The sequence below is a fragment of the Neodiprion virginianus genome, chromosome 6 (assembly GCF_021901495.1).
Source record: "Neodiprion virginianus isolate iyNeoVirg1 chromosome 6, iyNeoVirg1.1, whole genome shotgun sequence".
Classification (NCBI taxonomy): Eukaryota; Metazoa; Arthropoda; class Insecta; order Hymenoptera; family Diprionidae; genus Neodiprion; species Neodiprion virginianus.
Window position 1 is genome coordinate 24,243,786 of NC_060882.1, and position 12,819 is coordinate 24,256,604.

At 36.2% G+C, this 12,819-nt stretch overlaps 4 protein-coding genes across 9 annotated transcripts; 2 read left to right on the forward strand and 2 right to left on the reverse strand.

Annotated features, from left to right (window-relative positions):
- Window positions 1–18: 18 nt before the first annotated feature.
- LOC124307134 (actin-related protein 10) lies at window positions 19–2,185 on the reverse strand. Its single transcript, XM_046768559.1, has 5 exons — window positions 1,762–2,185; window positions 1,526–1,678; window positions 1,134–1,418; window positions 772–1,054; window positions 19–661 (listed from the first exon to the last, which is right to left on the reverse strand). The coding sequence occupies exons 1-5, from the start codon at window positions 1,836–1,838 to the stop codon at window positions 326–328; spliced, it is 1,134 nt and encodes a 377-aa protein (XP_046624515.1). The 5' UTR covers window positions 1,839–2,185; the 3' UTR covers window positions 19–325.
- A 170-nt stretch (window positions 2,186–2,355) lies between these two features.
- Window positions 2,356–6,872, forward strand: LOC124307129 (nuclear RNA export factor 1-like). Its single transcript, XM_046768547.1, has 10 exons — window positions 2,356–2,530; window positions 2,836–3,067; window positions 3,151–3,340; window positions 4,480–4,720; window positions 4,891–5,087; window positions 5,222–5,334; window positions 5,486–5,522; window positions 5,631–5,872; window positions 5,966–6,134; window positions 6,337–6,872. The coding sequence occupies exons 1-10, from the start codon at window positions 2,443–2,445 to the stop codon at window positions 6,748–6,750; spliced, it is 1,923 nt and encodes a 640-aa protein (XP_046624503.1). The 5' UTR covers window positions 2,356–2,442; the 3' UTR covers window positions 6,751–6,872.
- A 24-nt stretch (window positions 6,873–6,896) lies between these two features.
- Window positions 6,897–10,096, forward strand: LOC124307131 (protein angel). Of its 6 annotated transcripts, none has more exons than XM_046768552.1 (7): window positions 6,932–7,032; window positions 7,460–7,602; window positions 7,775–8,138; window positions 8,415–8,593; window positions 8,726–9,099; window positions 9,183–9,429; window positions 9,623–10,096. In XM_046768552.1, the coding sequence occupies exons 2-7, from the start codon at window positions 7,513–7,515 to the stop codon at window positions 10,025–10,027; spliced, it is 1,659 nt and encodes a 552-aa protein (XP_046624508.1). In that variant the 5' UTR covers window positions 6,932–7,032; window positions 7,460–7,512; the 3' UTR covers window positions 10,028–10,096. The 6 variants fall into 6 exon arrangements, with proteins under 6 accessions (XP_046624512.1, XP_046624508.1, XP_046624507.1 ...); XM_046768551.1 differs by having other exon boundaries at window positions 6,967–7,032; window positions 7,417–7,602; XM_046768553.1 differs by having other exon boundaries at window positions 6,989–7,386.
- On the reverse strand, window positions 9,769–11,693 carry LOC124307135 (beta-1,3-galactosyltransferase 5). Its single transcript, XM_046768560.1, has one exon. It carries the CDS (start codon window positions 11,604–11,606, stop codon window positions 10,503–10,505), a length of 1,104 nt encoding a protein of 367 aa, XP_046624516.1. The 5' UTR covers window positions 11,607–11,693; the 3' UTR covers window positions 9,769–10,502.
- Window positions 11,694–12,819: the final 1,126 nt, after the last annotated feature.

Sequence of the window (12,819 nt, forward strand, 5' to 3'; positions counted from 1 at the left end):
TTTGATACAAAGTATGAATGTGATCGATTTTTTTTATTCTTACAATTTCTTTATTATACGAATTATAAATTATTAAATATATTTTACATTACAGGCATCTGAAGTTCCTCGTGACTGCTAAAAATAAGACCATCTCGTTCCACCATATCATTTTAAACCGTTTTGTGACATTATAGAATAAAGTAAATTCTATGCAAGAAAAAAAAAACATTAATTTTGAGTGACGATTTTTAATTGGGTTACTACCTCACTGTTGAAAATTGGAACTTTATAAGAACATTAGGTATCAGATTAATTTTTTTACGAATTAGGTAGACATAATAGTTTACATACTATTTATCAATGAGTCTGATTTCTGATTATCAATTAAGCTTGCCCAATCTGGGACTCTGTTTGACATGAGGTAATTTTCTTTCGTCAAACAACGTAGTGGCAAGTCTGCAATACCAAATATAGCACCACCAAGCCATGCTGTGTAATTAGCTTTGCTTGGTGCCTTATGAAACTTGACTGTACTTATTTTTAATTTCTCAGAATATAAGTTACTCTTCAGTAATGTCAAAAGTTCAGATTTCAAACGTGGCAAAAATCCTTTTGCCATTGTCGTTCCTCCAATCAGCAGAATATTTTCAGCAAGCGGATGTCTCATGTCTACAGGGCACTGCAATGAACAATAAAATACAGAATAATTGGTAAGCGGTCACATTTTTGGAAAGAAATCTAATAAAATTAATCAATCTAATATTCACATTATTAGTACATAATGGTTACCTTCACTATAGCATCTAGTATCATGGTTGGTACACTCAAATTGTCATTGTCTCGCTCCCACAATAATTCAAAAGCTTTTTCACGTACTGATCCGGGTACAGTTATGGTTTTGACTCCAGGATATTTGACTGATGGAGGTGCAATTGGTGGTTCATCAGTTTGCAATTTGAGAGACCGCTCTATTGTGGTAACAAAGCAGGTTCTAACTTTGATATCTTCAATTGTTTTCTCAACGTCACTGCCGTCGTTAGGCAGGATGGTTTTCAATTCTTTCTTTATGCACCTGTAAGCAACAGATACTAATATTGAATACGATGCTCATCGTTTAAGCAGATTAGAAAAACCTGAAATATTCAATTTACTCATGGACCGCGTGTCCTGCCAGTGGCAAGGCCTGCCATGCCTTGAGAACTGGTACACCTTCGTAAATCGGAATCAACGTTGCTTCTTTATATCCAACGTCTAATACCAATGCTGTAGAAACTCCCAAAGTACTAACAGCAACCAAGTGGGAAGGTGCAAGCATCAAGGAACCAATTTCAAAGTGTCGGAAAAATACTTTAGCCAAAGTATCTCGAAATTCTGTCGGAGTCAATACAGACTCAACAATAACTACTTTTATATCTTTGGGACTGACAACAACGTGCCTATAAATTGAAACAAATTGCATCAGTACTGGTCCCATCGAGATTTTTTTTTTTGAATTTGTCCAATCATATAATTTGTAAATGGTGTATAATGATTTAAAAATTACCTGAAGAAGAGTAAGTGAATGAATTCGACTAGAAGCTGATACAAGTCCTGTGAATCCTCGTAAGAGAATACCTTCCTTATTTTCCCAGATTCTGGACATTTCACTTCAGTTTTTATTATGCCGCGAGGTACCGACTCTCCAGCATATCCATATCTGGTGATGTAATGAATCTAAGTATCGTCTCAAGCTTGGTAAGAATTCACTAATTAATGATTACTTATCTCTTGTACACTCACTTAGTATATGCGCTTCCAATGTCAAGAACAACGGTTTGCTTGTCCGAAATTAACCTGATGCCCTCGTATAACGACATTTTATGCTTTTTTCTTAGGTCAAAAGTAATCTGATTATGACCTGAAGTAAATTTTTCCAGATCTGGATTCCATTAGAGGTTAAAAATCATAGGTTCAGCAGAACTGTCATTGTAAGCACCACCTGAGAGCATAGACTAAATACAGATAGACTGCGCAGTTTTAGGCTAGATTTTCACGGGCAACGAAATGCCGCGGCAGCCAGCAGCGCGAAGCTGCCGTTAACTTTTGAGGTAAAGATTACCAAGCAGTTACCACGACGTTACTTATAATGTATTTAAGTATACGGCAATCCTCGAAATTGACCACAAGTACGACAAAACACGGTTGTAGAATCGGTGAACGATACGACACGTGTATTCGCCAAGAGAAACCTCTGTATTCGCTATTAAATTTGATGACCTGATTCAACACCACGAGGCTCGTCGCGCACTCCAGTGGCAGCCTGCTAAACTATATTTCGTGGCCGCGTATTTGCTTAAACAACAGTCTATACTGGAGAAGTTGACTTTACATATACATTGCTTTATGCCCAACACGAAAAGTGGAAAATTTTGTCAGACACGGGGTTTTTCCGAGTGCACAGGGTAATTGTTTTGAACCAAAATGCCCAGAAAAAATAGCAAAGGTCGTGGCTGGAATAACCATCAACCACAGCAAAGACGAGATAACTCCGAAAGAAGACAATACTACGGTAAGTATTCCTTTTTTACAAATTGTTCTTTATACAACATGGAATCATACTAACTAAGAAGAGGTTAATTTTGCTTGAAACGAGTGCGTAAGTTTTGAATATATTTAAATATAATTTAGTATACTCTAGGGGTAAAAAAGCACGATTTTTTGAGCACACGTCAGTACCTCACTGCTCTTATCATAGATTAATGGTTCACTTATGATTGTATGCAACCTCTGTAACACACACCGACACTTCAGGATTTCTTTGAACAAGTTAGGGATACATAAGTCAGTTTTCATTAACCGTTTTGTCCTCCTTAGGTCACGATGACAGAACGTTATACTCTGATCGTGACTCCGCGCCAAGGGTATCGTTTAAAACGTCAAGGATTGGCAAAGGAGGTCGAGGCGAAAGGCACAATAGGGACAGACAAAGAGACTTAGAAGCTGGACTGAGACGACACTTGGACGATGATGCCGAGATGTCTAACGAAGTCAGGCAAAACGGCGGCCGGTCTGGCGTGGCGTGGAGGGGCAATGCAAGGGGCATGGGGTAAATTTATACTTCCAGTGCACTAAATGGTTTATATTGTTATAAGTAGAAGTGTCATTTAAAATATTTGCGTTAAATTTCAGTCGGCCTAGAACAAGAAGGAATAGTCCCGTGCCTCCCAGAGGAGTCGATGATCACAGATATAGGAATTTACAAGCAGCTCCAGCCAATTGTTACAAAGTTCATATCTCAAATACCTCTACATTCAACAAAGAATATTTGCTTGACGTTCTAACTTCTTATTTAACACCTGACACATTTATTCCAATTATGGTAAGCACGCTACATAAATAGACTAGTCCTTATTCAGGGTGCTGATGAATATTTTCAGGGCGGCCCCCCAAATCGACTCCAAATAATTCAAAAACAATAATATATTTAGCATTGTTTTGAGGATATTTTTTTTCTTTTTCATAGCTTCATTTTTCAATTATTTTCAATGCATTTCAACTCAAAAATTCTAAAAACCGCGACTTAGGATTAATATATCTAAAACGCGATTTTCAAAAAGAAAGATATCTTCAACAGAAGTTAATTATATATTTATTATACTTGAATTATACCCCGTTTGATTCTGATGTTACGTCCAGCATACCACTTCTCTCTATTTTTCTTACTCGCTAACTCTCCCATAGTTCTTATATGAATCTCATGGTCTCTGTCCTGTCCTCTTATCTCTACCTAGTCTCACGGTATTCACTATCGCGCTTACTCATCAAATTCTATTCCCTTCCTTCAGCATCTTCACACCTTTTCTGCACCCGTACGTTTCAAGTCTCTAGCGACACTCCTATTCTAACTCTCAACAACGTCACATCTAGACTTCTTACATAGCTTCATACAGCACACTTCGTTTTTACCGCCATCTGAGCTTCCTCGAAATAAATATATAAGTAATATCTCAAATAAACCCTACGTTATTCAATCCACATACTGATTTCTGGTTGACATAGTACGTAAAAGTGAAGCCAACCGGTTTATTCCTACCGCTCAGGAGTAAACTCCATTAACGGACGTAACACAGATTTTTCTTATGACAATTACTGGAAAATAAAGATAAAGTGTAAAATGAACACAAAATTTAATGTTGTTATTATGGAAAAACGAAACCCATGTGGAACAGCATGAGGAGGTGAGATAAAAATTTGAAAAACTTAGAGGATTGTTTTTGAATTATTTGTAGCCAATTTGGGAGGCAGCCTGGAAAAAATTCATCAATACTCTAAACAAGGTCTACCCTACTGCATACTTATTATTTGTATAACATATGCATCGCCTTGCTTGCAATTCTTTGTAGATGATTACATCTTGTGTATTATATTATTACTAATTTTTTCGAAAATGTCTGACACTACTTTCTATTGTTATCAGGCAATACTGAACTTTAATAACTGTGATTTTGTATGTATCAGTACAAATTTGAAGGTAATGATGTCACCTTCTACGTAGACGAATTTACAATTGCAAATAAACTGCTGAAAGCCGACCGTCAAATCCTAGCCAATAATGGATCCAAATTGACTATCAAAGTGAGGCCTTATTTTCCACCAGCCAAAGTTGACCAGCAATTCAAAGATAGAATTAAAATTGCTGTTGTAAAACGATATGTTGCAGCAAGTGCCCTTGATTTATCACAGTTTCACAGAGACAAAGGTGAGTAACTTTAAAACTTATGAAATTATTCCAGAGTACCTCAGGAATATTTCTAGGGTAATATGATTTATCTAGCTAAATGGAAATGTTGCATGAAATTCTTATTGTTTCTAATAAATTGATAACATTATTAGCATCAATTCTAATTCCTTTCTCTATGACTCAAACAGATCTGTATCAGGATATGTTTTGCGCACTGTTTCAACCCAAAATATTGATGGCAGTGATAGATGTAATAAGTGAGCACACTCCAAACTTGGAAGCACTAAACTTGGACGGCAATAAATTGCAAAATATTGACAGACTTGGTACTCAACTGCACACAAAATTACCGAATCTGTCGATATTACACCTTAGCAATAATCGAGTGAGTACTTTGCAAATCGTTAATGTATATGATGACGATAAATAACTTTGTAGATATCTTAGCACTCGACTGAATCTGAGTTCGTAAGGAAAAAGAATTTACATCAATTTTCAGTATATTTACTTCTCATACAGATTCGAGATTTGAAAGCAATCGATGGACTGAAGCAATTAAAGCTGAAAGAACTTCGATTGTTAGGTAATCCCTTATGTGACAAATACAAACAGTGGCCAGAGGAATTTATCAGGTAACTTCTTCAACAATTTTAGCTTTAATAACTTGCAAGCAATACTATTCAGTTTGTGATATTTGACACCGTTAGATATTCATAGTGTTTTACTTTATCTGTTTCTGTATTAACAATGGCTGCTCCTGGTTTTTGTCTTCGACTACTGAAGCGATATTCGGAAACGATTTCCAAAACTCCTAAAATTGGTAAGTCCTAAATATGGTTTCAAGACTACGAATTATTTTTTGAGTTTTTGTAACGTTTATTATGAAATTGTTGATGATACAAAAAAAAATAATAATTTTTATAAATAGGATGACATGAACCTTCCACCTCCAATTGGATTTGAGATAGCAGCAGATGAAGATGCATCAAAACTGCCAGTATCTCAACGAGTATTTTCAATAACTAATGAAACTCGTCAAGTGGCTGATGCATTCCTTCATCAATATTTCCTCATTTTCGATAGCAATAACCGTCAACCGCTGCTCAATGCATATGATGAACAAGCATCATTTAGTTTAACTATTGCGTGTAAACACGACAATTTAAACAGGTACTTACGTAAGCAATCAGCATTATAATATTCTTAAGTGAGACCTGCTATTTTCCTGTGATTAATCAATTATTAATTTATCAATGCCAACAGTTTCAAAGAGTACCTGCCACACAACAGAAATTTATTCAGAGTGAACGATCAGGAAAGAAGACTAAAATTATTGAAGCAAGGCAGATTAACTATTGTTTCGTTTTTATCGGAGATCCCAAAAACAAAGCATTGTTTCAACAGCTTTTCCATGGACATTAGTCTTTGCTCGGTAAAATATAATACAAAATGCGTATTTTTTAATTTCAGAATGCTCAAAACACCCAAACAAATTAACTCATAGTAATGAAGTGTCGTTATGTATTTATTTTTCAATTAAAATCGCACAGATAATTCTTTAAAAAACTGATTCCTTTGTTGTGTACCAGGATGTCAACCACCGTTAATTTAACGATAAATTTCACACGTTGCAGGAAGTGGCGATGATAGTCATGATAACTGGGGTTTTCCAAGAAGTGGAAACTGATAAAAAACCACTACGTTATTTCAGCCGAAGCTTGCTCATAGTTCCCCAGGGATCGGGGTTTTGTATTCGCAATGAACAATTGCATATAAACGAGCCGACAGATGAACAAAAAAAGCAGGCTCTAACAGAGATTTCTGCTGACAATAGTAATGCAAAAATAACAGAATCCAGTGAACCAGTAGTAGCTCAACAAGATCTGCATCTGCAAATGGCTATGGCTCTTAGCCAACAGTCTGGTATGAACCTGGAATGGAGTAGGGAGTGCCTAACCAAAGTGCAATGGAACTTTGACATGGCTCTCGCAGCGTTTAAGAAGTTTCATGAATTGGGACAAGTTCCTCCGCAAGCATTTCAGAAATAAATTTGCAACATTCGGTTCAATGAAACAGCTTAGTTTAACTTATATTAATGAAAATCTTATTCCATTCAAATCATATTTGTATATACAATCCGTACGTATTTCAATAAATATACGTTTTCTATAACCGTTTAATGACTTTCCGTGAGTTTTGAAACACCTCCATCATTCCCGAGTTAGTTCAATACGGCAGTAAACGCACGTCTCATTCATTCCCGACATTTTCGCGCCAAAGACTACTTTCAGTTCCGAGGAGGTACCCAAGACGCAGGCTGTCACGAGGAGGTTAGTTATCCGTACAGTCAAAGAATACCATTTTTCATCATGTTTAAACACGTGGAATTACCCAAATCAGTTACTTAATTGTCATAACGAAGCTGGCAACTGTTTAGCAGTGAAATTCGAGAATGAAATCTTCAGTTTAAACCGTATAAAAATTGTCGAGTTATTTGTGCCAATTCGTGTATCGTGAATCCATCGCCGAACAAAGAGCAGAACCACCATAATTTCTAAAACTCTGACACAACGTTGTTGATGTCCCGGAATTACTCGGCAGTGAATAATAATTCTCGAAAAAATTTGAGTAATTTTATTGCCAAGCAATTTCATAATCATTTTTCAATGTTAAATGTTGAAAAAGTACGCTATATTATAACCTCACTTTTCTAGGAAACTACAACCGCATATAAAAATACTATAAAAATTTTTACAGTAACTTATCCTTCGCTCACCTGTAATAGGAAAAACAGCATTACATTTGAATAAATGATCCCAGTAACTCCACTGTTAACAGCTGTCACTGTCACAAAAACATTCAGACGAAATATTCACGTCATTTTGTTTCATTGCAAAAAGGTGAGTCCTGACGTATTTGTAAGTATTGATTACCCATCAATAAATTGAAGTTCAAGTTGATCCTACACTTTTGTCAATAATAATTTTAGAGAAATGAAATATCCCCTCTCAACGTCCATATTAAATTTATACAAAGATTCAGCCTGTCTTGACGCACTGTTTACTTGTTTAGGTTTATCATATGACGACAATACCATTGAAACATTTATTGATAAAAAATCTTAACAAGGAAGCATCAGGTGTGGAAGCCCTATTTTCGACATACGTCGATTTAATAGAATCTAATGCGAGTGAAAGTACGCACAGAGAATTTGAAAAATCCATTATGGAGCCGTACCTAAACACATGTTATGGATCATCAAGCGATCATCGATCATATGACGCAAGCACTGTCACCTTTAAAGATGCTCTGAAAAATCACGAAAGTACTTCGTCAACACCTACAAACCCAGATCTTAATACGATGCCTACAAATGATATCTGTAGAGTGCAACAAAATTACAAAGCAATGCGAACATGGAGAAAGGTCGGCAGAGGTTTGTACCTTAAGATGTATTAGGTAACAATTGATATTCTCAATCTTACTGTTAATTGTTCAATTGTTTAAAAAAGTATATACGTATTAATTAAATTGTCTTATGATTGTGAAGGTAAGTCAGTTCGTTTTAGCTGTCGAACTAGTGAAGATTTTAATATTTCAATGCTGTTTCTCAGATATGTAAGCTGATATCATGAAAGTAGAGAAATGAAGATATTATCCCAAATTTCTTTTCCATCCTAATTACAAATAATCAACCCATGGTTTGTTTCAGGACGAAACTTACCAAACTCTGAGAAAAATTGTGTCATTAGACTATTTTCTTACAATATTTTGGCTCAGTATCTTTTAGAAATGCACAGTTACTTATATAAGCATCATAATCAGCGCACTCTCGAATGGGAAACTCGTAAGAAATTACTGATACAAGAAATATTGGAAGCTCAGGCTACTGTGAGTGCACATCTCGTTTTCGTAGGCTTGTGAAAATATATGCTAATCTGTGTGTTCATCGACTGAAGTTGGTTAAAGAAACATCAAAATGCGTTTATAAAGTATTAATTTCATGCACTGATTATTTCAAAGGTAATATGTCTTCAAGAAATGCAAGAGGACCATCTGAATGAATTTCTAAAACCCTTTAAAGAACATAAGTATAATCATTTATACAAGAAGCGCACAAACGATAAAAAGGACGGACTGCTTCTGATGTATCGATCCGACGTATTTGATCTCGTTGAGTATGAAAATGTAGAATTTTTCCAGTCAGACGTAGAAATTCTCAACCGAGACAACGTTGCTATAATTGTCAAGCTGTCATTGAAGGACAGTCCAGAAACACAGATAGTTATTGCCACCACACATTTACTTTATAACCCAAAACGAGACGACATCAGACTCTGTCAGACTCAGATTTTAATAGCTGAACTGGAGAGAATTGCTTTTATTAAAAATACGTCGTGAGTTACTTGCCAAATGATTGTTTTAAAAAATAATAATTTCTATGGGCATCAATTATCCATTACATCCGCATTTGTAACAGAAGAGGCCCGACATATCATCCTATAATTCTGGCTGGAGATTTTAATTTGCAACCAAAATCAGGAGTGTATAAATTTATAACTGAAGGTTCGTTTCTATACATGGGAAAAAGTCGAACTCTAGGGCCAGCGGATCACCGCAGTTTGAGCAATTCACTTATTCCGCCACATTTATATGTGACCGACAGTTGTCAACATTTCTGCATACTGTTAAAAAGACTGCGCAATCGCGGTGAAGGCAAAGTCATGGTAAGCATAAAATTCAGTTGCTACTTAGTACTGTTCAGAAGAACAAACGATTCTAATTCCAATATCATGATGAAGGTCAAACACTTTTATTGAAAAATAATAAAGTAACTTGGCATAAAATATATTAAGAATTTATTAATAAAATTATAAAACTAAATGTATTTATACAGTGATGTAAAATATTGTTTCACAGTTGGAAAACAGTGAGAAAGGGTTATCTAAAACTAGTTGGAACTCTTGCGATAAGAATCAGTTTCGAAAGGATGAAGTGAATGTCCGAAATAAAAACTTCCAAAAAATACAAATATTAGATGGTCATCATGTGAATTTTGGATCTGGTTCTTTAACCCACCCATTTAAATTTCGAAGCGTTTACTCGCACATTGATCGTAATGGGCAAAACGAAGCTACAACTCACCAAGACGGCTGGGTTACAGTGGATTATATATTCTTTAGTGAAGTCGAGCTCATTGAACGATATACACTACCTACGCAAAAACAGTGTAAAGCTGTGTCAACTATACCAAATCGTGAGATTGGCAGTGATCACTTTAGTACAGGAGCAACTTTTATACTGCGAAAGAAACTGAGGCAGTAATCGTTCAGTCTCTGCCTCCACTTGCGTAATATAAAAATAAAAATTAAATAAAGAAAAATATTTTCAATATAAATTTGAGTCAATGTCATGTTTTTTTCAACATCTATCCTTCCACAGATAACTAATGTAGTGACAACAATATCTGGAAGCAGCTTTGATGCAATTATTCCATGTCATGAGGTTTTGTTTTACCATTTAGAAACAAAATATAAATACCATATTTCAATCTGAAATCGATGAAGTCCATTAAAAACAATAAATTTTGTTACTGTAGAAAAATCAAATTTGCAACCATTTGCAACCACACAACATACAATTCAAATGACTGACATAAACTTAAAATGCAGATATATCGTAGGCTATATAAAAAACCATAGTGAAGGTGACGTGGTCATCGGTAGGAATACGTATAACTAATCATTAGATTATTTAAAAAAATCTTGATAAGTTCTGGTTTAGTGTACAAAGTTACGTGTCATACAACATTTAATTGGAGGGGAGATACTTGAGCTACGCCTCGGCCTAAATTAGGATCGTGCCAAGCGACAATGCAAGTATTATTGACTGAAAATTTTTTAGGTCTTGGAAAGCAATTGCTTCTACAGTATTTAGCAAAATCCTTGAATCTAACTTGTAACTCTGTATCGCCACCGTTTGGCCCAACTGCAAAGTCACATTTGAATTTTTTCGTACGAGCTTTCAAGCAACAATTCAAATATTCATTATTTGTTGTATAAATTTCATGTATATCGTGAAACTTTACACCTAATTCCTCTCTAATGATACCTGTAAGAAATAGATCATCTATCCAAAAATACTTGGGATAAATCTGTGCAGCATCAACCAAATCTTTGGCAGTTTTTAGAGTCGTTACATATAACCAACCAGATAAAAAGTCTGGATAGAAGTCCGCAATATACTCATCCCTAGTAACGTACCATTTGTTCATTGGTTCGCGTATGGGACTCATATTTCTCAGTACGTAACCCATCACAATATTATGCGGTATACTGGCTGCTTTTATTACATCTATAATTTTGTAAAGGTCCACTACAATGTCATGATCCATTTTCATGATGTACGAAGCATTTTTACAATATTGCGTAGCCCATTTCAGGCCCATTACATGTTTGTAGGTAAGATTTTTGTATGCCTCAATAAAGTTGCCTTGAATAATGTCATTGTATCGCCGTGCTTCATCTAAAATAGCATTTTGGGTGACGTGGGTTTTATTTTGAACGTCATCGTGTAACAATGCTAATAAAAATATTCTTCTAACTCCCAATTCTTCCAATTCAGACTCGGAGTAAGCCCTGCGTAACGCACTTCTGGCCGACACATCAGCAGCGTACGAAGTGACGACCCAAACAAGAAAGCTAGTATCGCAGTCGGTGTTTATTACATATCGAAAGGGATTTAAATTCAACAAATTTCCTCTATCGATTTGGCTACTGTTGATCTTTCGAAAGTAAACTGGACTCGATTTTCTAACCACAGAAAATTGTTTAAACGTTATATAAACGAACACCACGATCAGTGTCCAAAAGATTACATAAGGCACCCCACGTCTTATATACATTTTGTGCTAACGAGTGTTTCGCGAACCACAAATCGACAAAAATTAACCTTTCTTTACATCTGACAAATGCAAGTTTTTAAAATAGTCGCTCTGCCCCCCTCTGCCGCCACTCCCATATTTTCATAACACGCAATGCACAACCGAAGTTTCATGTTTTCCCGCGGTGCGAGAGAGAAACAGGAGGAGAGAAACATTGATTCGCGTTTGAATAATGCTAGCAAAAAAAGATGAGTACAAGGTCAGTGCGTTCACTGAAGAATACATCTTCAGAAAATATCTTCATCAACGCTCAGCGCATCTTCTAAAGCAAATCCTCATTCGTACACTGATGAAAGGGGTAAATTATTTCGCGGTTACAGCAGCGAGAAATGATTAGTTGGATGCAATATGGATGCAAGACTCACCTAAAGAATCGAAGAATGTTGTCCCGACTCACTTCGCTTGTACTCGCAGTTGCACGGTTGTTTCCAGTATGCGCGAAATCACTACCAAACTTAGCCACTAATCTCGCATCAACTTTTTCACTATATCCCTTTTCCAAGAATCGCGATGTTCGTCAGGTTCAGTTAGCTATTTGATCAAAGCCTTTAGAATTCCCTTATAACCCTGATTCACTTTGTATTTACACCTGCATCATTATTATCAGATTATTATGAGAACTGTCATACTTCCGTGCATTTACTCTTCTTGCCGTGACGTATTCTCGGTAATAATTACTCCGCAACTGGGTGTCCACATAAAATTCCGAATGAGTCAGGAATTGGAGTGTTTATGTTGAGCTAAACGCGCCGAACACGGCGGTAATCTCCCTACAACTAAACTATATGCCTAATCCAGTTCGTAGATCCAGATTCAAATGTGTTGTTATTGGAAACGCGGTAGAAGATGAACCACTCATCGTCACTTATTTCGAAACCGGTCTTCTGAATGCCTCGTACAGCGGTAAAGCAGAATGCTGTGCTTACCTTATATACCAATCATGCCTCGAGTTTATAAAGGCATTTGCATAGGGGGCAGCACACTAACACCTAGTTCGCCGCATAAACCTAAAGTGTGTCCAAAAGCCAGCATCAGAGATGCTCATCTCTGTTATCGTGGTTCATCTGCTGACATTCTTGCGTCTTCGTTGTATCCCTGGATTGTTGATTGGCTCCGTCTCTCTTTTGCCGGATTTCCAGCGTGTCGTAACAAACTGCAGTCCTGGCGATGGGAA

What these genes read in the sequence shown, in the direction of transcription:
- LOC124307134 (XM_046768559.1), bottom strand. Translation starts at nt 1,838, where the DNA reads ATGTCGTTATACGAGGGCATCAGGTTAATTTCGGACAAGCAAACCGTT. An exon ending in GCAGGACACGCGGTCCATGA is followed by an intron (nt 1,055 to 1,133) that starts GTAAATTGAATA and finishes TGTTGCTTACAG; the next exon opens with GTGCATAAAGAAAGAATTGA. An exon ending in TACTAGATGCTATAGTGAAG is followed by an intron (nt 662 to 771) that starts GTAACCATTATG and finishes TGTTCATTGCAG; the next exon opens with TGCCCTGTAGACATGAGACA.
- LOC124307131 (XM_046768552.1), top strand. Translation starts at nt 7,513, where the DNA reads ATGATCCCAGTAACTCCACTGTTAACAGCTGTCACTGTCACAAAAACA. An exon ending in ATGGAGAAAGGTCGGCAGAG is followed by an intron (nt 8,139 to 8,414) that starts GTTTGTACCTTA and finishes GGTTTGTTTCAG; the next exon opens with GACGAAACTTACCAAACTCT. An exon ending in TATTGGAAGCTCAGGCTACT is followed by an intron (nt 8,594 to 8,725) that starts GTGAGTGCACAT and finishes ATTATTTCAAAG; the next exon opens with GTAATATGTCTTCAAGAAAT.
- LOC124307129 (XM_046768547.1), top strand. Translation starts at nt 2,443, where the DNA reads ATGCCCAGAAAAAATAGCAAAGGTCGTGGCTGGAATAACCATCAACCA. An exon ending in TGGCCAGAGGAATTTATCAG is followed by an intron (nt 5,335 to 5,485) that starts GTAACTTCTTCA and finishes CGACTACTGAAG; the next exon opens with CGATATTCGGAAACGATTTC. An exon ending in TTCCAAAACTCCTAAAATTG is followed by an intron (nt 5,523 to 5,630) that starts GTAAGTCCTAAA and finishes TTTTATAAATAG; the next exon opens with GATGACATGAACCTTCCACC.
- LOC124307135 (XM_046768560.1), bottom strand. Translation starts at nt 11,606, where the DNA reads ATGTATATAAGACGTGGGGTGCCTTATGTAATCTTTTGGACACTGATC.